We start from the raw sequence: 23994 nt of genomic DNA, 5'->3' as shown, positions 1-23994 counted from the left end.
GGGGTCTGAGCAAATAATGTAGGCAACTAGCAAAGAGGATAGAGGTTGTTTTCCCAAGTGTATACTTAGCATCAAATATGGAAAGGAATGATAAGACTGGGGGTACCTTTCTAGGTGTAATATTGCCCATGAGCACCACATGGGGAATGTCAGGATGAAATAAACATACATAAAAATGTGTGCAATGTGGTGCCCAGATAAATAAACAACAGGTCTTCAGGAAAACACTGAGTCTAACAGCCTTCCCCAACCTGGTGGCCTTCAGAGTCATTTGGACTGCAACTCCCAGAATTCCCATCCATGTAGACCATTGACTGGGAATTCTGGGTGTTGCAGTCCAAACATGTCCAGAAGGCACAAGGTTGAGGAGGACTTCTCTAGCATATCCTTCTTCAGGCCTCTGGAAAGTACTCCAACGAGTACAAATCCTGGAACCTCCAGATGGGGCTGGGAAATTCCTGACTTGCATTCCAGACAGTCATTGTCAATCATGCTTATGTGTCCCTTTGGATAACAGGTTGCTGCTGGATTTCAGAGCTTGCTTTTCTGGGTTGTGGCTCTAAGGGTGTCATTACTATCAATGGTAATAGTAATACTGCTTAATAATTTAAGGTAACTTTATTCTTTGTGCAGTAGCAATTTTTCTTAGAATAGAAGTTGGATCCACCACAGCAAGTCAAGAAACCTTTATTACTGAGGCTACTTCCAGAGGGAAGAGCCAGTTCTTATGTAGCTCTTCCCCACAGGGCTCCCAGGTGGTGCTCATGAAGGCCCTGATAGCTGCAATAGCTTGAGGGAGTAATCCTGCAACTACCAGAGCTGTTATTTCAGAGCTCAGCCAGTAGATGGAACCCTAAAGCTGCTTCAGATCCTTACAAAGAGACAGGTGGCACCTGCAAGAACTGAAAAGAATGTGTTTGGCCACAGCATGAACAAGTGTATGGGGGGTGGGGATTAAACGGAATCCTACAGGGGAGGGAGAAGTACAACTGAGCCTAACAGCAGACAGAGAGACCATCCCAATAATAGACTTCCAAAAAATGTAGGAAGAAAGCTAGAGTATAAAGCACGGAATCTTCAGTGTCTCTATACTAATGCCTGGAGAATGGTAAACAAGCAGCCTGAACATGAACTCTTAATACAGGAGGGTGAATATGACCCGACAGGTATAGCTGAAACTTGGGATGACTCCCATGACTGGAATCGAACAACTGAAGGATATAACCTGTTCAAGAAGAACAGAAGGAATAGAAAGGGTGATAGAGTCGCACTATATATTAAGGATACATATCTCTGCACAGAAATACAGGAGGATGAGCTTAGTAGCCCCATCAAGAGCACCTGGATCAATATAAATGGAGCAAAGAATAAAAGAAACACAGTAATTGGAGTCTTTTACTCACCACCCAGTCAAGAAGAATATGAGGGTGAAAAGTAAATTGCCAGTGTTTCAAGGAGGCATGATGTCATCCTTATAGGGAACTTCAATTTCTCAGATGTCTTTTGAGAGACAAATTCTGCCAAACATGGCTCCTCCAAGAGGTACCTAACGTGTTGCCAACAGCTTCTTCCAACGGAAAGTGGAAGGAGTAACTAAAGGAACAGCTATCCTTGCGTAGATACTATCCACTAGGGAAGACTTAGTGGACAAAGTGGCAGCTACAGGAACTCTGGGAGAAAGTGACTGTGCCATACTTGATTTCTTGATCCCAAAGGAAGCAAAAGCCAACCATAGCCAAACACGTATCCTGCATTTCAAGAAAGCCAATTTTAGTACATTCAGAACAATGATAAGTAAAGTCCAATGGCAAGTGATTCTAATGAGAAAAGGAGTCCGAGATAGGCGGGAATTTATAAAAAAGGAAGTCCTAAAGGCACAATTACAAACAATTCCAACAAGGAGAGGGAGCCCATGTGGCTTCACAAAAAGCTTAGAGATGATGGGGGTGGCGGGGGGGGGGACCTGCATAAGAAGAGGAAGAAGACCTGACTACAGAGGAAGAATGTAGGCAGGTAGCACAGAATTGCACGAATGGCATTAGGATTATGCCATTAGGATTCTAGGCTAAAGCTAGAAATAAATTAAGCCTAGCAAGTGATGCTAAAAGTAACAAAAAAAAGCTTCTTCATATACAGTATGTGCAAAGTAAAACATAGAGGAAAGAAATGGGATTTCAGCTACTCCAAGTTGATGGCAAAATTATAATGGACGACAAAGAAAAGGCAGAAGTGTTCAATTCCTACTTTGGCTCAGTCTTCTCCCAAAAGATCTCTGACCTTCCTGCTGTAGGGGAAGTACAAGCTGAAGGAGCAGGATGGCAGCTCAAGATTGATAGGCAAAAGATCAAGGATCACCTGCTTGGGTTGAATGAGTCCAAATCTCCAGGACCCAATGAACTCCATCCTACACTCATAAAGGAGCTGGCAGAAGAACTCTCAGAACCACTGTCTATTACCTTGGAGAAATCATGGGTGGGAGGGGAAGTGCTAGAAGACTGGAGAAGTGCTAATGTTGTCCCTATCTTCATGAAAGGAAAAGAACCTGGGAACTACAGACCAGCCAGCCTGACATGAATCCCTGGGAAAATTCTGCAGCAGATTATAAAGCAGTCAGTCTTCAAGCATCTTGAAAGCAATGCAGTAATTACTAGAAGCCAACACGGATTTCTCAAGAACAAATCCTGCCAGACTAATCTGATCTCATTTTTTTGATTAGGGTAACCTGCCTGATGGACTGTGGAAAGGCTGTGGACATAATCTATCACTTTTGACAAAGTGCCCCATGATATCCTGATTAGCATTCTGGTGGCATAGTTAGAACAACTTATCAGTAGCATTCACAGTTGGCTACAGAACCAGATTCAAAGAGTTCTCATCAATGGTACCTTCTCAAACTGGGGAGGGTTCAGTCCTGACCCAAGGCTCTTCTACATTTGTATTAATGATTTGGAGGAGAAAGTGCAGGGAACTCTTATCAGATTTGCAGGTGACATAAAACCGGGTGGGATAGCTAATACCCTGGAAGACAGAAAGAAGATTCAAGGTGATCTTGATACCTTGGAGCACTGGACTGAAAACAACAAAAGGAACTTCAGCAGGGACAAATAGCAAGTTCTACACCTAGGAAAAGTTAAAAGAAACCAAATGCATCACTACAAGTTGGGGAATACTTGGCTTAACAATAGTGCAAGTGAGAAGGATCCTGGAATTGTTGTATATTACAAAATGAATATGGGTCAACAATGTCATGTGTCTGTAAAAAGGACAAAGGCTATTTTGGGCTGCATTAATGTTAGTATCACTTCCAAATCATGTGATGTACTAGTTCCTCTTTACTCAGCACTAGTCAGATGTCACCTGGAGTACTGTGTCCGGTTCAGGGCACCATGGTTTAAGATAGATGCAGACAAGCTATAAAGGGTACAGAAGAGAGCATCAAGGATGATCCAGGGACTGGAAGCAAAACCCTATGAGGAGAGATTGAAAGAACTTGACCCCTTCCAACTCTATTATTCTATGACTCTATGAAACCACTCTATGAAACCACTTAATCATCTGTCAGGCACACCCAGGCAGAAAATTGTGCACCATGAGAACCACACAGGGCTGCTGGTTGTGATGTGTGAACCCAGCCAATGTTGTTTCTTATCATGATGAATTTCTTCTGCATGATGCAGTGGGATCCCCTATGGTCAGAGACAGCAGGGGGACTCCTTTTCCCCAGAGAGAAGAGCTTGTGGAGGACAGAAGATGGGACCTGCAGAGAGTGCTCAATCCTCCATAAGCTGGATTGGACCACCATGTGTGCCAGATAAGGCTGAAGGTTGCACTCCTCTAGCTTGAACATTGAAAGTGGTATTAGGCTCATTTCTCCCAGATAGAATTGTGCCTGAAAACTTATCTCAGGTTCTTCAAGGGCAAGAGACCTGCTCTTGGCAATTCCCAAAGAGGCAAAACAGTTTGGATTTCTAGATCAACATGCCGATTTGAATGGAGCAGCTTCCAAATTTTCCAAACTGGCATATAAACCTGAATCTTCTGGTTCTAATATATTTCTACTCTATTTAAAAATCAAATGGCTTTTCAGAGGGTATTAACAGGAAATTGTTTCCAAAAGCCAACACTTAAGAAGAATCTCATAATACTATAAACTACACTTGAATAGGGATGTTGTCAAGACTTTACATGCAAAGGCTCAACAATTGTGCAGAGGACAAAGCTTAGGAGGGCAGGCTCAGGGAAGTGGACAAATTTAGCCAAGTTCCAGATCATGCGAATGAGAAGTTTTTGTCTCGACTTCCCCTCCCTCCCTCTCTCAAGTAAACACTTAAAGTAGGATTTCAACAGTATTTGCTGGCAGGCCACATTCCCCAATGTTTGTTACTAAATTTTGCAAGGAAACCTTCTTGGAGGCAACAGGCTTAATCATCCAAGCAAAGTGTTTGCAACCCACAGCAAAATATGTCAGCATGCCAACTGTGATCAAAACTGGCCCAAAATGCATAGTCCATATTTCAGGGCCCCTTCCTGGCAGAACATCCAGCCTTAGTCATCTTGATATGGATTGCAGACTGAATGTTACTCAATCATTTTGAGGGAGTTGTTTACTTCTTTGGTTTAATGTTTGCTGCCATTATGAGAACAGTATTAGTGCTCTTTTGCATGCTTTATACTATTATCCCATAAGAGACTCCAGCCTGTCCTATGGCTCTGTGGCCTGGTCATTTGAGGCTTGAATGTGTACCAAACTTCATACATCAACCAACTCAGCAGCAATCTAAGTTGAGTCACTTCAGCAACTGTGCCTTCCAGCACTATTGGTAGGGGAATTACAGGGCCATCCCTGTGTAGGCAGGAACAAAGGCAATGCAGGGATCTACATTTTACATTGTTTACTATACAGTTTCTTGTGCCTCCACGTCTATTGTAGCAGGAAAAAGCTTTCTGGTAAACAAATGTACCTCTGCTTTCACATACTGGAAGGAAACAGCAAGAGAATATTTTTGTCATCTTCCGGAGAAACATCTGGCTCTTCACTCTTGGAAACGAAGTGCTGGTTTGGTTAACTGTTTCATCTGAGCTAGAATGACAATTCTTAAATGTCCATGTAGCTGCACTCTCAATCACCAAAAATGTGGTGAGATTCTTAACAAAATTGTGCATGGTTTGGTAATCAAGAAACAATTTAAAGCAAAATACCATCATCATTGCATGCTGACAATTTTTTAGAATCCCTTTTTCAAGAGTACATCTCAGTGTTATAACTGTACTTGTGCAAACCAAATACTCTTTACTTAAATTTTTGTACATATGGAGTGAAGAATGCATCAGTTATGGAAAGAAGTTAAGAAATTTTAATATAATTTTACAAAAGCAGGCTTCTGGCAAATAATCACAGCATGCACCTTTGATGCTACTAAGGGGTAGAGATTAGTAGAATATAAGCCTCTGTGCCGACTGTTTAAGAGTGTTATGACATTCCAAGAGAAAACTTACATCACAATGTTTCTTGGGATGACTTTGTGTTCAGCTTGTACTAGCCATCTCAAACTTTTTTTTCATATTTATACTGGGTGGTAAACTCTTAAATAAGGATGCTAAAACCAAGTGCAGCCACTAATGCTTTTGAACAATCCAGTCCTCCCTGAATGCAAGGTATGCCTATGAAAATGTACCAGACAAACACAAGTGAGCTATGGCTATCTATGGGACTTGCATCACTCATGACCAACATGTACCATTAATTTAAATGGAATTAAAGCGTTAGCCTGAATCCAGCTTTCTCTAAGAGGCTGAAAGGCCAAATGAAACCCTTCAGGCCAAATCCAATATTGATTAGTCATCCTGAGTGCCATTATTTGGTAGAAAGGTGGTATAAAATAAATGAGCCACATAGGGTAGATCAAAAGGAGTGCGTACGCCCCTTTGATTCTCCTGTGCCCTGAAGATTCCACTAATCAGCGGGTCACACTAATTCCATTTGTGCAAATTGGATCCACTGCTTGCACCATAGAAATTTAATGCTTCTCAGAGGAAGCCCACACTAACCCAAATATAAATTCACTCATTGGAAGAGGGTGCTCTGCTAAACTGCTCCACTCCAGAAATGAGCAGTTTTGTTCATTTCGGCTTGCTCCAGATGCAATGAGGCTGCAATGAATCACCTTGGTGTTGAGCAGCTCTCTGACAGCAGTGGTGTCGTCCTTGGTGGAGAATAGATCACCTTGACACCAAGCCGGTCTCTAGGGGCAGCAGAGTCAGCCCTGACATTGATGTCTGTGACAGTGGACGGGCTGGAGACTTAATGGGACTGCCTCTGAACTCCCTCTGACGTATAAACCAGGTCTCCTGTCAGTGCTGGGAAGAGCGATCAGTCAGAAAGCAACGTTGATTGGATCCTTGGCATTGCAGGTCAGTGGGGGCTCTCGGGTGCCTTTTCTTTGGTGGTGGCAGCCATTTTTTAGCATGTTTGGTGGCCTTCTTGGCCATGCAGTCACCAGGAAAATGGCCCTGGGTTGGTTGGGGGTTCTCTTGCCACCGAGATGGAGGAGCAGTCATGTTTCTGGCACTTGGAGGAGTCAGCAGCCTGAAGCTCCTTTTGCCAAAGCTCAGTCTCCAGGTGTTCAGCCCAGTTTCTTCAGGTGTGCTTTGTGAAGGCCTGGCAGTATGGTCCACAACATGTCCCTCGCCCAGGCAAATGAGGCAGAGGGAATGGTCACTGGAAGGAAGAAGCCTGCTACTGCAGCTGGCACAACTCTGAAAAGCCACTGGGGACACCATTATGATAGGTGGGAAAGGGGGAAAAGAAACAAAGGCACAGGCAACTCAGGAAAAGGATGTGAGGAGTAGAGGATAGAAAAGTGGGTAGGAAAATTATATGCTTGAAAATTCTTTTTTAAGACAAAGAGTGGAAATGGGTTCACAAAGGAGGGAGAGAATTGTAAAGGAGAAGGTTTTAGAAAGAAAAGAAAGAAAGGGCACTAGGTACTTAAGTGAAGGAGAGAAGCGCTTCCCAATCTAGACATGGTGATGGTTGAAAAGGAACTGAAGGGATGGGTGGCAGCCTCTCCCCACATTATCCTGGAACAAGAACAGGAGGTGCTCCACCCAATCAAACACTTAGCTGTAGAAGCTTCCAGACAACAAGCTGTGCATAGGTGCAAAGCCTGGATGTGTGATGCACAGAGACCATGAAAAAGAAAGTATGTAATTGGATAACTTTATTCCAGTAAGCAACCTGAATTCTGTTGGAGTTTCCTGCAGCACAAATTCAATTGATAGTAAAGTAACATAATAGTCTAGAAACCTGCAAACAGAAATGCTGCTCCCTTTTTCACAAAACATAGTCATGCAGTAGAATAGAATTACGAACAAAATCCCAAAATCCCAGCTTCCAAGACATTCTGCAATACATTAGTGTCTTTCTGTGTTCTGAGGCCTTTGCATGCACCAATTATTTTTACATTTCCACATTTTGCACTTCTACGGTAACATCCAAAATGGAACCAGTATGGGGTGTGGGGGTGCACAAAAGCTGTTAAATATCTGAAATTTACAAACCTTTCCTTTGGTGATTTCAGTGGGAGCACAAATGCAGAAAAGGAAAGTTCTCTTCAGAACTGGCACTACCAATGAGCTTATGCTGTACTCATGTGAAATGTAGTCAGGATATACATTTGTAAAAAAAAAAAAATTTCTTTGAAGCACAGCTACTCTATAGGCTAACCTAAATTCATAATGTTCAACAAAAGGGTTGCATAAACGTATTTAGTAAAAAGGTACAACACCATGACAGAGAAACAGCACACAGAGAATTAGTATCATAGGCATTTTAAATTTTATATCTTCTTATTTAAAAAAATTTGTATACTTTTATGAACTCACAATTTCAATCAAAATTAACATGTTGCAAACTCAAGAAAGGAAAAATGGTTATATGTAATCTGGAAAAGGGAGAGAGTGGTTTCATATGAATTTCCACCCACATCTCATTTAACAATATGAGAATTCAGCATTAGGCATGCAATAACATTCAGTAATACATTTCAATGTATGTTCAATATAGTCTAATGCTCTGGTGAAGATCCTAGATCACCTTTCAACAGCACACACGTAACTCCCCAGAGGAAACTAGGTAAAACAAGCCATTTTAAATACAGAATTGCAAAGTTGCTTTAACTTGTTATAGTGGATAACAAGCTAAAGCAATCAGTGTCCGCCTTACTTTCTCTGGAAAGTTAATCTCTCTCTCTTGGACATGGATGATTCCCATTTTGGCTACCTAAGGCTCCACAATGAGAAAATGAGTTTGCTATTAATATATAACAGGGGAAGGCAACCGTTTTTCTGAAGAAGGTAGCATCCAGTTGTGGGTAAGCTACTGCGATGGGCAGAACCAAAACCATTCTCTTTCTTCCATCTCCCCCAATTCTTCCTCTCCCTCTTCATTCCCCCTCAGAGGCACGCCTGGAAAGAAACAGATCACTCCTGCCAGTGGTCTACGTTGTCTGTACACACACAGTGCTTGAGATTAGGCTGAGAATCACATGAAATCCTTGAGTGTCACCAACCCACTACCAAAAAATAAAAAAGGAGGGACGTATGGAACAGTTCTTAAGTATCAGCAATCCATATTTTTCTTTAGCCACTTGATCATGTTAGTTAATGATTGTTTGCGTTCTTCTGTTTCATTTTTATCTGACAGCATCATCTTAGTAGCCATAATACTTTTTTCTGGTTCAAGTGTATTATTAAGAAAAACCTGTAACTAAAATAATGAATAAATACAGTTAGTCTGCCATGTTATTCAAAGCCGTGCATTTTCACTAATATGATAATTAACACCCTGCACACATCTTGGTCATGTCCAACCCTTTATCTCTTAGCTCTTTCTAGATAGAAAACATGTGGGATGGCACAGGAACAGATTAAAGGAATTCACAAGAGTCTTGCCCTTGGGGAAACCAGCAATGGGATGAACTCGCCATAGAGAGTATATTGGGATGGAAGAACCTTACGGCAGCAGTGTTTCTACTAGGAGGAGGTGTTTCTGTCTTCAGTCTCTTACACCACAGTCCACACATTCAGGAGGGTCCTCAACTCTGTTTTAGTATTTTGGTCCAGTATAAAACTGTTGTACTTTGGAATGATTCACAGGCCTGCCTGGGGAAGAATGTGCTCTGTATTTGGCATGCGCTGCTTGTTGCCTAGTTGTCCAGATTCCACTGTGTATTGACATGCATCAGAGATGCCTAAGTCATTTTTAAGCCATTTAACTACAGAACAAGTCCAACTTCAGTATTTTTCCCATTGTACATAACTTTTATTTGAACAATAATTACATTTTATAAGGGCTCAAATTCTTACTGCTTTCAGGCAACTGTTCTATATTATTTAGTTAGTTTATGGTTTAATTATTCTACCTACCATTTGAACTTCTGAGCTTGTAATGTCCGACGACATGACACCATGTAATGCATTAAATTCACTCCTGAAACAGAAATCTTTATGAATGTTCACAAGAAAGGAAACAAACAGAGTCACCTCCCACCCCGACTCCTGAACTAAATGCATGGACATTGTGATCTTGGCTGCAATGAAATGCTGAAGGGAAAGATAACATCCCTCCAAACTGAGCCTGTGAACAATCCCAATGGAGTTAACTCTTTTCCTGTTTCTGTTAAGTAGCGGAGAAACAGCAATCTTGGCTGCATTCAGGTTGTGATTAAAGGACTGCTTATTCACCAGAGATATCAGCAGCAGGGAAATAATAGAGCTAGCTGCACTGGGAATTCTGGGATGTGTTTGAGGCTCCCTTTCCACCGTAATATATATCTCATAGTAGCAGTACCAAAGAAGGGGCCCTTCATCCACCACTCTGCTGATGGCCACTTAGTTGGACAGCAGGGGGGAAAGGTTCCAGATCGCCATGGATCTGTGGGCTTTACAAAGACAAGCCAGAGGAGCCTGCAGGCTGCCCACCTGTGAGCTTTGACAAGTGCATGAATAGTCTGCTTTAACATTTTTATTACATTTTCTGTTTTCATTATTCTTGTGCTTGCTTTTTGACTATTCTGTCTCTAGTTTTTTATGTACTCTGTATATGAAGGTATATGCATGCATATCTATTTCTATTCTATCTAGAATATATCCGTCTATAGTTACTATTGTCAAATGGCATTTGTCATATTAATACTCAATTTCCATGTCTATTTTAACTCTAGATAATGGGCTGCATCCACAGATACTATAAGAATTCTGCTTATGGAACGCTGGGAACACAATGGTGGGAGAAGGCACTTCCTCCTTTCATACAGGCTCTAGCTTCCTCCAAAAATCTGCCCTAGAGGGTTGGTGGATCCTTCAAGAACAGTGATGATAGGCCTCATGGAGAAGAGACAAAAGGAGAAAGTGGACTGAATGCTCTGAATACTTTTGCACCATCGGCTGATTTTTCCCACTCCTCTATTATTTTTCAGAACATCAGCAAAGAATCACAGGAAAGAAAACAGACTCCTAAGTAGATCCTACTCCTCTCTTCACATTGGCACAACACATGCAAACTAAAGTGACATTAAGCAAGTATTGCTTTTCATACCTATTATACAGATGTGACCAATTGTCTGTTACAAATTTCAGTGCTATCTGGTGTCCAACCTTATTTCTTGCTACATTCTTAATTACATGTTTTATCAGGAAAGATGAGATTTCAGAATCATTAAGGACATAGTGCAAGAATCTATAGGAAAAACATAAAAAATATAAAATCCACAATAGAGAAAATGTATTTATAGAATGCTATTAAGTTTAGTATCAGTATTTGTACTTGTCTGTCGTGCAGACACAAGTAAAACATATTCCACAAGGGATATAAAACATCTGATTCCAATGGTGTCAGGAATTACAAATCACTGAGTTATGGAAGTCCCTGTTCAGGATTCGTTTAATTGCCATGGTCATGCTGAGTAGCCCCACTATCTGATGTCACACATCTCACCCAGTGCCAAACTCAGTGCAACTGCTTATAGGGATAGGCCTGCATACACAAAGGTCCCCTTGCAGGAAGGAACTTCTGTTCTTCTCTGCACTGTTGTCTTTGCACATGCAGGCCTACCTATAGATATTGATGCTGTTCACATGGACATTAGGGGGTGCAGGTACTCAGTGCAAACCTGTTCTTATCCACATGTTTAACTATGATTGATAAACACTATCCCTGCTGAAACCCAGCATGTTCACAGAATCCCTCCCAAAACACCATCTCAGACAGACAGACAGACAATCTTTGGCTGCAGAGAAGCACTATGGATAATTTCTTCTAAAACTAGAGGGCATTTCTGTCTCGGTTTATCCTCAATGTGCATTTTAATCAATTACGCATACAGGCATGATGACTGATCAGATAATCCAGTCCAAATAATTCAATGATCAACAAAGCCCCTAAGAATAATTATGGGATTGCCAAAAAAACAAAAACAAAAACAAAAAACAAAAACAAAAGCAGGGGAGTAGCAACTCCCTGTTCAGGGAAAAAAATAATGAATGGTATAGTTGTGCTGATTATCCATTATTATGTCTGGCTTGGCAAAACATAATTTTTAAATATAGTAAAATGTGAATTAATTATGTTTACCTTTGAAGTAACCATGGCTCATGGGTACAGCTTAGAGAAGAGAACAAGTTGTATTTCATTCCCTGATTAGTATCATTCTGCTTGTACATTTTCCATGTGAAATCCCACTCTTTTTCACTACCAGTTTGAATGCCATAGCAACAAATGGTTTTGCTAAGACAAACAGGAAAGCTGCAAGGTAGAATATGACTTAGAACTGGTAGAGCACAATGCATTTCTTGTTTTAAAAGTTTTTTTAAAAGAAAAGAAAGGGAAAGGGAAAAAGGAAACAAGAATGCAGCCATATAGAGCTGAATATATCTATTTCAATGCATACAAACATATATATGAAAATACAGTTTTCTAAGAACTATACACAGACTTCAGTAAAAGTAGACCAGATAGCCAAACAAGTATCCATTTGCAAGTGGCGTCTGTGTGCATTGCTTTACCCTGAAGACAAGATATTGCTATAAAGCCAGTGTGGTATGCTGATTAGACTGCTGGAATAGGATTCAGGAGATCTGGCTTCAAGTCTCCACTCAGTCATGAAGTTCACTGGATGACTTTAGACTCAGCCAAAGCTACCTCACATGGTTGTTGTAAGGATAAAATGGAGTGGAGGATACCTTACAGGAAGGAGGGAAAAAGCAGGACATAAATGTAATAAATAATGAGGGGTCAATCATATACCTGTTTAACTAGGAAAAAGTCTATTAACTCCCGGCACTGGGGTCACAGGACTTTTCCTGCCTACGCAGGCATAGGACTGAACCTTGAACATATTTCTTTGCCTGAAAACATTCTAAGCATTGCTCTGTTTCCATTGGTGTTAAGAAAGTACAGTTGAGACAACAGATGTCTAGAATTCTTAATGTAAAGCATCAGAGTTTGCTCACTGGGAAACTCACTGGGAGCTTCACGTGTGGGAATACTACTGTATCTCCTAATAAGTCAAGGAATAGCCCTGTGAAAACATATACAAGTAGAAAAACATGGAAGGTGAGAGGGTGACAGTCACCTCACACATAAACTCTTCCCCCTCCCTGTACAGCCCCTCCATACTCCCCTTGAATTTCCTTTGAAAGGTTCCCCAACCTTCCAGTCAGACTTATGGATGTATGGGGGGGGGGGGCTGCAAGAGGATGGAGAATTTGTTCAACTAGCAAATGTTGCTGCTTTGGCAGACAGGCACACCTAGCTTCAACCACAAATATATATTTCAGATTAGGAATTGGCCATTTTCAGCACATTCCTGAATTCAGTTCAATGAGTAAGAAATGATAGACCCGGGGAATGGTCTGAAGTCACATGAGGCAGAAATACAGCCTGCATAAGAGTTTGGGCTTGGGGAAAATGCCCCCTAGAATCCCCACAGTTGCTCGCTTCTCTCTAAAGGGACATAAAAGTTAGAAAAGATGTATAAATAGAGAGCAGCTAATAGTCATAGTAGGCAGTTCTATGCTAGAAGGATCAATTATATAAGAACTGTTTCAACATTTCTGTACTCTGAATTTCAAATTCTGCTAATGAAGAGCTCTATGAAAACCCAAAACTCTCAGTTTACCTCTTGGTCCAACAAATAACATATTGCTGATTTTATTTCTTTGACTGCCAGAAACAAAAGTCATTTGTATTGTCTCATTAACTGGTTAGCTTAATTTCATGCACAAACTATTTATACAGAAAAAGTATACATTGTAGACTATATTTACTCAGGACTTGGATTGTTCATCCACTTGGTGAAGATATCAGAAGCAAGGTTTAAACAGTCACGGAGTCCAAAGCTACATGCTATGTTAAAGATTGTTTCTATGCCAGCGCTAAGAAGGAAAGTCAAATAAAAACAAACAAAAATAAAGGAGAGAAAAAATATGTTAAAGATGTTGAATTTCATCAAAGCGCTAATGGAAACTTGCTGGATTTCCTGTGTAGACAACTGCTTGCAATCTACCCACGGAACTGGATAAACATTTTGAAAAAAGTAGGATGTGACTAATTGATGGAATGCCTTCCCTTTCAGGAAGTGGTTAACCCAATGACCTCTCTGTTCCTTTCTTTTGTAAATTCAAAATATTTTATAGGGTTCCCTCCATCACTCTTGAACTTTCCAGTTAGGGCTGTGAAGGGTGTTTTATGAAAGTAACAATTATCTGATTGGCATGTTTTACCATTATTAAAATGTACTATTTCTCCTATTTGATTATTTCATTTGTGCTGTGCTAGATTGCTGGTGTGGAGCAGCACATCTCAGAGTTCTTTAATTCTACTTCTTTTGCACCAGCATCTGGTTGGTGGATCTTGGAGTTCTAGTAAAAATATAGTAGACTCCAAAAGGCTAAAGTTTGCCTGTCCCTAAAGTACATTGCAATCTGAATTTCCAAGAAGGATGGAATTTTTAAAAGTATAACACCTATCTCCCGTCACTATAGAGTATCCCTCGACATACACTCATTTTGATATACTGCTCTATATAAGCCATTTCAGGAAAGACAAGGTACTTCCCAAATCAGAGCCATCAAAAGAACCCATAAACTACTAGGAATAAGAAAAGGCAGGTTGCTTACCTGTAACTGTCGTTCTTCAAGTGGTCATCTGTGCATTCACACATATGGGTGCTATGCTCCCCCTCCCCCTCATATAAACAGATGCAGTCCCTGCCCTCTCGTCAGTCAGCTGAAGACCGCCTGTTCGCCCCCAGCTGGTACCGGCAAGGAAATGCAAGTTTTTAAGAGAAATTCAATTTGTGAAATATGAACCCAGTCACCGACACCAATGTAGGGCCGGCGGGTGGGTTGTGTCCCTCCCTGTTTGTTCATGTAGAACACGGTCGCAATGTTGTCCATTGCTATCTGAATGGTCTTTCCTTCAAAGATGGTTTGGAAGGTACAGAGAGCTTTGAATACCATGAGCAACTCTAGGTAAGTGATGTGTCTCGCTCTCTTGTGACCATGCCAGATGCCTTGAGTCTGAAACGATGCACAGTGGGCCACCCATCCAGTCGGGGATGTGTTGATATATAGCGTCACACTTGGGTCCGGTGGTCAGAACAGTACCCCTTGGGTCAGGCTGGTCTCGACTAGTCACCAGGATAGTGTCTGCGGCACCAAGCGCGGAGGTTCTAGCAGTTGGTATGGTGAATTGCACTCAGGATGGAAGCTGCGGTTGAAACATAACTGCAGCAGTCTCATTTGCAACTTCGCATTCAAGACCACCAAACCCATGGACATCATATGACCTAGCACCTGCTGAATGAGCAGGAATGTTCGTTTGGTGATCAGGTTGGATATGGATTGCACAAATCTTTGTCTCCAGTCCGAAGGCAGGTACTCTCTCACCAGAGTAGAGTCCAGATGTGCTCCAATATAGGTGATCCCCTGGGAAGGAATAAGGGATGACTTCTCATTATTAATGAACAGTCCCAGTTGGTGAAGTAAAGTGCAAGCTATTTCTATTGAGGCTAGAAGGTCCAATTTGGAGGACAAAACTAGTAGCCAATCATCCAAGTATGGGTAAATCTGTATACCTTGGAGTCTAAGGTGGACACATACTGGGGCCATACATTTCGTAAACACCCTTGGTGCTGTAGCAAGACCAAAGGGGAGAACATTGTACTTATACACTTCTGTACCAACCATGAACCTTAGGAAGTGCCTATGTGCCAGATGAATTCCTATATGAAAATAGGCATCTTTTAGGTCCAAAGATGCAAACCAATCCTCTTTTTCAAGCAACGAAAGATTATTTTGGAGTGTGGGCATTCTAAATTTTTTGGTTTTGATGAATCGGTTGATTCCACACAGGTCTAGGATAGGGCGAATGCCCCCATCCCTCTTCGATACCATGAAGTAGCTCGGTTACTTCCTCCAGCAGGACTGGTGAAGCTGGTGTGTGGCGGACCGCCCCAAGAGGAAGCACAGTTTCAAACTTGCTTTTATATCCGTGTTCTATAATGGAGAGAACCCACTGATCAGATGTGATGGAATCCCATATGGGGAGATGATGTTGCAGTCTATCCCCAAATGGGAGTGGTGAGTTCAGAGAGACAAGAGGAAAGGTTTGCGCTACCCCTCAGTGCTGGCATTAATCAGTGTCAACGTTCTATCTGGGCTATTCCATGGCCACGTATGGAGATGTTGCTGTGACGGACCTCACACCATCCTTCAAGCTCATGAATAGAATCAAGCTTTTCGTCAGTCTTCAAGTGGAAAAGTCCAGTCTCATCAAAGGACATGTTTTCTACTCACGGCTTGGTCTCATGGGGAAGATTACCAGCCCGGAGCCATGCATGCCATCTGAGAGCCACTGCACCGACAAGCGCCCTGGAGTCACATTTGACATGATGCCTCGCTGTTGCTAGATGTTGCTTGGAGAGCTACATTGTCTTGCTGATGAAGAGTTTGGCCAGGTCCCTTTGCCGGTCAGGGAGAAATGCAGCAAGCAATTCCATTTCCTGCCAGAGAAAATATTGGTAGCCAGCCATAGTGGCCTCATAGTTTGAGATCCTAAGACTAAGGCCCTTGGCAGAGTAGATTCAGCAAGACATCATGTCAATTTGCCTTCCTTCATGATCGGTCAGTGCTGTGTTCTCTCTTGTCTGTAAACCCGGAGTGGACTCGATGATCACCGAGCTGGGATGCTGGTGTCACAGCAAAAATGGAGTGTCCTGTTCTCTGACTTTATACATCAACTCAAGGTGCCTGGAGGTAGGATATGGGTGGTTAGGTAGTTCCCAAGGCTCCATCAGAGCCTGACATAAAGTAGATGTTAAGGGTAGAGACACTGGGACTGCATCCTCTGTCCTGATGATGTCCTAGATGTTGTCCTGTTCTGGATCTGTTTGCTGTTGAATACTGATTCCAAGCGATATGAACATACGGACCAGCAGTTCAAAGAAACGTCCCATACTTTCGCCAGGTGATTCCAGGCCTTGAGTCGATATCATAAGGTCAGGGGATGATGATGCTTGTTCTGCATCCTCTGAATCCTACTCTGAATAGTAAGCAGCACTTGAAGAAGATTGTGCCAACAATTTTTCCAGATGAGTGGTGGTGTTCACTGAGGTAGCCGGAAGTTCCTGAGATGTTGGTGGCAAGTGTGTAGGAGGTTGTCTTTGAGGTGGTGGTGGTAATGGGTATCCATAGTGTGGATAGTATTCCCATGGATATCCAGGGCCATAACCACCAGGTCTGAGTCCTCCATATGAAGGGTGGCATCCAGTATCGGCTCCTCTCCTAACAAAGTGGTTCAGTTTTGAGAGGAGGAGGAGGAGGCTGGTGGATCGATCCCAGTAAGGTGTCTGGGGAGAAATGCCCATAGAGAGTAGGAGTGGGAGGGTGGGTCAGTTCGTGGTGCTGTGGTGCTCATGAATGGATTGCACTGAACGTTCAGAAAGAGCTGCAGAGTGAATAGGCGACTCCCAAATTTCTCCCTCTTGATACAGAGGTCCACACCATCAGTTTCAGAGCTTGAGACTCGACCCGGCTGAATTAAGGTCTCGGAGACGGCTGTGGAGAAGGGCTTGGTATGTGACATGGAGATGGTCGCAGTGTTGTGAGGATCAATGGTGGATGAACCAGAGGCTCACTTGGTATCGAGTCACTTATTGCCATCACAGGATACAATGGCAGATCTTTCTGTGCCAAGCAAGTGTTTCTTATGCTTTCTCTCTGGCTTATCCTTTTTGGGACACTTTGCCTAAGCAGTCTTGAGATGCTTCCTTTTCTCCTTTCATTTTTTTGGAGACTGAGACCATCCCAAGCACTCTTTCTTGGCTCTAGAGCTCTCCCCTTGTTTGGTATGAGGAGCGCCTCCCTCGGAGGCAGAAAAGCCAGCAGGTGGAGCTGCAGTAGCCTCTCTCATCACCAACAATGCTCTATCTCAAAGGATTTTTTTGAGGCGATTCTCCCAGTTTTTGCAAGCCTGGCAATGAACACATTTGTCCACACAATGGCCCTCACCAAGACCGATCAAGCAAGGCAAATGAGTATTGGTGGGCAACATCCTCGCTCCACACTGAGTACACCTTCAGAAAGCAGAATGCTGGGACATCGAGAGAAAGTAACGAGGAAATATGGGTAAGAGAAATGATAGAAGAGTTATTTTTTATGAGGAGGATGGTTCATGAGGGGAAAGGGAAATGGAAAGGAAATGAGAAGGAAGGTTTGTTGTGGTGAAGGTTAGGGATTGAGGAGGTAAAGTATCTGGGATAATGTTATAAGTTAGGTTTTAAGACAAGTGAGGTAAGTAGATTTTGTGAAGGAATGCAACAAAAGGGAGAACCTGAGGCACCTAGAACAGCAGTTGAAAGCAGGCTGGCGAGAGGGCGGGGACTCTGCCCATCTATACAAGGCGGAGGGGAGTTCCCGCCAAAAACTGTTACAGCTGAGAGAATCTTCCTGGAAATAGGCACTGTGCAGGCATAGCACCTATATGTGTGATGCACAGAGACCACAACAAAGAATAACAAGTGTACAATAAATTTTTCACATAGGGAAAAATACTCTTAGAGCGTGATCCTGTAGCCCCTTAAACATTGTCTAGGGGACCAAAGGACACATCACACTCCCAGTTCAAAGCCTGGAAATGGAGTTCCAACTTTGAAGCAAAGAATCTATGCCTTGGTCCCCTCACTCACTTGCAGCTGACACACAAAGAACCAAATCAGATGCCTCTCTGAGATTGGGAACTCATTAAAAAATAAACATGTTGCATTACAATGCTAGAGAATCAGTTCATTAATTTAACAAGACCAGATGAAAGCTGATTCTAGACTAATTAGACTTAAGACAACTAAGCTCTCCCAGGAAACAGCATCTTAAAATCAAGCCTTCAAGGTGGCTCTTGTTTTGTTAACCACTTAGAATGCCTTATAACTTTTCATTGTTATCCTTTCCTTAATTGACATCTTTGGGTCTCTTCAGAAAGGCTCTGGTTTCCCAATATTTCAGGAACACTGTAACTTTCTACTCCTTCCCTTACCTCCATCTCCCCCATTTTGGCTCTTCATTTTCTACTCCTCCCTCTTCCTCGGAATCAGCTTTGATTCCATGTTTCTTTGAGGCTCTACTGCAAAACTAATGAGCCCAATTTCCACACTTGACTTTCTAACATTTTCCAAGCATTTAAAATAAATTTTGGAAGGAGGACATGGAGTGCAAAGTTTTGTGGACACCACTGGATGTCCCCATAGCTGCCACATTGAGAACTTGCTCTCACATAAGCCTGTCTACATACTTATACATCAAGCTAGCATGTTGAGTCACCTTTGCTAAACTGGAAAGGTGTGGGCTTGCAGCTGGATGGGCTGAAGCAGCGCAGTGGGTAGGACTCAATGGCCTTATAGACCTCTTCCAAATCTATGATTAGACTATTCACAGTCACAACCATTTCCCTGACTGGATGGGGTTGCACTCCCTCTAAAGGACAGGGTCCACAGCTTGGGAGTGCTCCTTGACCCAGAGCTGTCACTGGAATCCCAGGTGGCAGCGGTGGCAAGGAGTGATTTCCTACAGCTTCGGCTGATCCACCAGCTGTGGCCTTACCTGGACAAGCACCGCCTAGCAACGGTGATTCATGCTCTGGTAACCTCCTGGTTGGATTATTGTAATGCGTTGTACGTGGAGCTGCCTTTGAAGACAGTCCGGATACTTCAGCTGGTACAGAACAGAGCTGCCAGGTTGCTGACGGGGACCAGTCGTTATTCTCATATAATGCCGGTCCTCTACCAGCTACACTGGCTTCCAGTTGAAGTACGGGCCCAATTCAAGGCACTGGTTTTAACCTATCAAGCCCTGAACGGCTTGGGACCAGGATACCTGAAGGAGCGCCTCTTCCCTTACATGCCCTCATGCCCCTTAAAATCTGTGGGAGAGGCTTTGCCCCAGGAGCCCTCTTTAAAGGCGATAAAAAGAACTACCCAGAGCAGGACCTTCTCTGCGGTGGTGCCCAGATTATGGAATGCACTCCCTGAAGAGGTGTGCCTGGCACTGAGTTTATCTTCTTTTCAGTGACAGATTAAAACCTTTTTATTTAATTGCTATTTTAAAAACTAATATTTTATCGTTAACAGATGCTCTTTTTGTTTTATGTAATCTTTAATGGAATCTGTTATTATTTTATTGTTTTTAATTGTATGTGTTGTGAGCCATCCTGAGATGCCGAGGCATGCGGTGACGGCATATAAAAGTTTTAAATAAATAAATAAGAACTTTTCACTTTGTTATCAAAGATTGTCTCATCAGTCATTAATTTGTAAGGCACAATGCATGCAAACCTGTTGCTCTGACCTCAGCAACAAACTACCAGATCTCAGCAGACCCTGAAGAAGGATCCTTCTATCTACCTTGTTTAGAATCAGAAGTATTTCTGCTTCTGCCTGCCTTATTTCTTTTCCTATCTTTTTTTCCATCATTCTCTCGAGCAACTACCTGTGGTTCCTCTGGCCAAGCTTATTACAGCCTGGTCCCATTCCAAACAAATTAGTTCCCTTGTATGTCTATCCAACCCAGTCACCTTCCTATTCCCTTCTTGGGTGTAAGAAAACTGTAGTGATGTGCATGGTAAAGTGGCATAGTGGCAGGGCTCAATCCTGAAATCTCTCTCTGTACATCCGAACCACAGATCTTCAAACAGATAGAAGAATAGAGCTGAAATGGCCGATACCTGCAGAGATTGCACTACTGTTGCATTCTTTTTTAAAGTTAGATTGGGTGGAGGGCTTGGCAAAAAATGGGAAACACACAAGGCAATAATGTTATGATAACATTGTATAGATATCCCACAAAAAACAGCCGTAGGAGACAAAGCAATATAGCCAGTATGGAAGCAGCCACACATGTTACATATATTCCAACTAAAATATTTCTTGGAACTAATACAAATGAGGTTTATAGGGTGTTGATCTTAAACATATATAAGGACCTACCTCACAGAACTGCTAAGTGTCCACACATCAAAACTCTGACGAATGAGATATTCGTAATGGTGGAACACTCGTGAAATTCGTGGTAAGAAATATCCCTTTGAGGAAAAAGACATGAAATTACTTCAAATTTAAAGGCACTCTACTTTCAGTCTGTTCCTCTAATACATGGGTCCTCAAACTAAGGCCCACGGGCCAGATCTGGCCCACTATGCCCATTTAACCAGCTTGCCCCACAGGTTTTGCACTCACCAGGCATGTACGGGCACACGGCTTGCTCACAAGGTTATTTTGGACTTGCTCGGAGAAAAACAATCTCCTCGTGAGCAAGCCAGTGCCTCACCGTGGGCGCCCGGCGGCAGCTTGCTTGTGGGGAGGTCGTTTTGGACTCGATCAGAGAAAATGATCTCCTCGCAAGCAAGCTGGCGCCTCACTCCACGCTCCCCCATCCCCGCCTCGCCTCGCGTGCATGTGTGCATGCCCCACTCCCTCACCAGCCTGCACCCCCCACCCTGCCAGCACCGCCTTGGTGGCCCGCACCCACTGCTGGCACCTGTTAACTGGCCCCCTCTAGAAAATGTTATTTTTCTGGCCCCTCTTTAGAAAAAGTTATTTAATGGTTTGAATTTGTTATTTAAATTCCAAATCTAATTGGAAGCTTGAAATGAAGGTTTAACCATTTGGGATTCTGCAAAAGAGAAAATGTTTCAAAGATACAAGTCCTAGTAAACTTCACAGAATTAATGCACTTTGTCTCATGCACTAGAGATCCCTCCATGATAGCTCTATTGGTAAAAAGGTTCTGAACCAACCCAGATACTACAGAAACACAAATATTTTGCCATATACAAATCTCTATACTAATACACTAAGGTATTAAAGACACCGATCATATAGTGCATAATGCAAAGTATGTACAGGTGGTACAGAAATTACATACATACATAAAAAGGTACACATGGGTTCTTCCATGTGGTCTTTGGGCATCATCCGTATGGGCTCTGTGCCTGTGTAAAACCTTGTTCAGGAAACACTGACAGCTGAAGAATATTTGGTAGCAACCTTCCCCTGTCGCCCCATTGTACAGGTTCCTGCCAGGTTCCTGCCTGTTACTCTGGTCCTTTTTCAACCACCATTGTGATAGTCTTGCTGGGAACTTCTCTTGCCATTCAGGACTAGTGAGTGAAAATGGAGGGGCTTTTATTTAATCTGTCAATCTTTCTTTCTAGTTTCACTTTCATCTAACTTTTTTTTGGGGGGCATGTTTGAGTTTGTTTTACCATCTTATGGCATTTGCCCCATGAACCCCCTTTTATACGTAAGCCCACCTTTTCTGTTTTGGAGAAGAATGTGAAATGGACTTCTGTATTCATTGTCAGGGTTTTACAAAGCAAGCCCAGATAAATCTATTGGACAGGCCTCATTTGGTACTTTGGAATAAAGCCTCTGAAGTGGTAGAAGTACTAAAGAAATCTATGGTACATGCCTTACCTGTGACCTTATATGGACCTTCAGAAACTTTTGTTGCTTTGCCACATCAATACAAGTATCAGGGTCCACCTTGACCCTAAGTCAGGCTTTAGTTGTACGCCACACTGCCCTACTTATATGTGGCCCCTTACAGACATGTTCGATAGGCAAAAACAAAAACTTAGAAATCAAAGATAGCTAGAGTGGAGATGGGGCCCAATTTTCCTACAGTACTGCATTTCCAGCCAGACAGTTCATACTCAGAATGCAACATAAACCAGATAGAAAAGGAGGGCCTGGCAGGTGACTCTGAAGAGTCAAGGTTAACAGGTGAGATTAGTCCAGCAGTGAGTGAGAACCAATCCATCTTAGGCATGGAGAAGACACTAGAGAACAAGTGAGGGAGGACAATGATTCAGAGTCAGTGAGGAAGGGTCAAATGGACAAAGAAAACTGTGAAATGTTTGGTGCACAAGCAGCATAAATTACTCTAAGGGTGAAGTGCAGACTCTGGGAAAAGGCAGAGAAGAGAGAACCATTCCAGTTTGGAACCAACTCTTCCCATGGGCAGAAGCTACACCCAGCTCCAATAAAAGATAGTATTTTGTAAGCTTTTTGTTTTGATCTGCTGGAAAAGAAAAGAGGGAGAGAAACTTGCTCACAACTGCTAGAACTCTGACCACAAGAAGAAAAAGGAGACAAAGTAGATGACTCCGTACTGCATTGGGTTTGCACAGTGCCAGTTGTGCTTCTGACCATTCCTGCTTTAGCACCAATGCTGAATTCATTGATACTGATGGTATTGACCATCAGAGTAGCAATGGAACACCCAATTACAATCATGTCTATGTCAGAAGATGAGATTAAAGAGATGTGAGTTGATCTCTTTCACTCTCTGTGCACTTCTATGGGATTTTTCTAGTTTCTATCAAAAATCCCTAGGGGACAGAACATTCCTGTAGGTTTTACAAGCATGCCATGTGCATAGTGCAATTGCTTTGAAATGTGATAGCCAGCTAGGGTGGTGGTGTCCATGACTACTTGAACAAACCAGTGCAAATATCAGTTTCAGGTTGTATAACTGCCTCCTTTGATGTGGCCAATATCACTCCCTCTCAAAGAGGAGCAGACAATCTCATGGACTTAAGACATCCCCTCCCTACTAGATTTCATAAGCCATAAAGGGCAAAGGTCAAGCACATAAGTGGCTGGCCAGTATTGACCAAACACCTTGTCCACATCCTGAGGCCTCAGCAACAAAGCTTCTACAAGTGACAAATCTGTGCATTCACAGAACTCACACGCTAGCCTCATTTTAGTGGAAATGCTCATGCTGGTACTAAGTTTCTTCCTGATTTAAAGGTCACAAAAAATAGTAGTCTGAAGGAATTGAGGGAACAACAGGAGCCTGCCAGAAACATGGACAATGATAGGGGAGGGGTCCCACCAAAAATTCCGCAAATACAGAAGTTTCCCAAATGGGGCTCTAAACAGGCATAAAGTACATATGTGCGAATGCACAGACAATCACTCAAAGAAATGCAGCTAGAGGTAAATAACCTGCTTTTCTCATCCTTTGCTTAAGAAATATCTCAAGACCAACAGTGAGGTTCTATGCGTATCTCCTGAGAAGTAATGACTACCAAGTTAAACTAGACTTCCTATCAAGAAAATATGTAAAGCAGGGCCTGGCAACTTGTAGCCTTCCAGATGTTTTGGCTTAGAACTCCCATCATCCCCTACCATTCACTTATGTGAGTTTGTAGAACAAAATGTCCGCAGGAAACAAGTTGTCTACCTATGGTGCAAAGGTTTCAGCAGTCTAAAGTATTTGTAGAGCATTAATTTTAGTGCTCACCTTTTCCTCTTCCAATTATTCTGTATTAAGAGAGGGGATTCTATATTTTACACTATTTGGAAGGAATATTTTTCTCATGCGTTTTGTTCAGTTCCGAGATATGTTTAGGTGCAGTGGTACCTTGGCTCATGA

The 23994-nt window shown here is 42.5% G+C and overlaps 1 protein-coding gene across 1 annotated transcript in view; it reads right to left on the bottom strand.

The window, feature by feature from the left end:
• Nucleotides 1–7203: 7203 nt before the first annotated feature.
• Nucleotides 7204–23994, bottom strand: part of LOC123031325 (aminopeptidase Q-like) — a 43833-nt gene continuing 27042 nt past the window's right edge. The window contains exons 15-20 of the mRNA XM_044446160.1: nucleotides 20538–20632; nucleotides 13327–13434; nucleotides 11633–11803; nucleotides 10598–10738; nucleotides 9427–9490; nucleotides 7204–8767 (exon numbers count right to left, since the gene is read on the bottom strand). Coding sequence (XP_044302095.1) covers nucleotides 8621–8767; nucleotides 9427–9490; nucleotides 10598–10738; nucleotides 11633–11803; nucleotides 13327–13434; nucleotides 20538–20632 — 726 coding nt within the window. The 3' untranslated portion in view covers nucleotides 7204–8620. The remainder of the gene's footprint in view (nucleotides 8768–9426; nucleotides 9491–10597; nucleotides 10739–11632; nucleotides 11804–13326; nucleotides 13435–20537; nucleotides 20633–23994) is intronic.

This window comes from Varanus komodoensis, unplaced genomic scaffold (genome assembly GCF_004798865.1).
Source record: "Varanus komodoensis strain SLA01 unplaced genomic scaffold, ASM479886v1 scaffold5, whole genome shotgun sequence".
NCBI lineage: Eukaryota > Metazoa > Chordata > Lepidosauria > Squamata > Varanidae > Varanus > Varanus komodoensis.
This window is presented reverse-complemented; position numbering and strand designations above follow the sequence as displayed.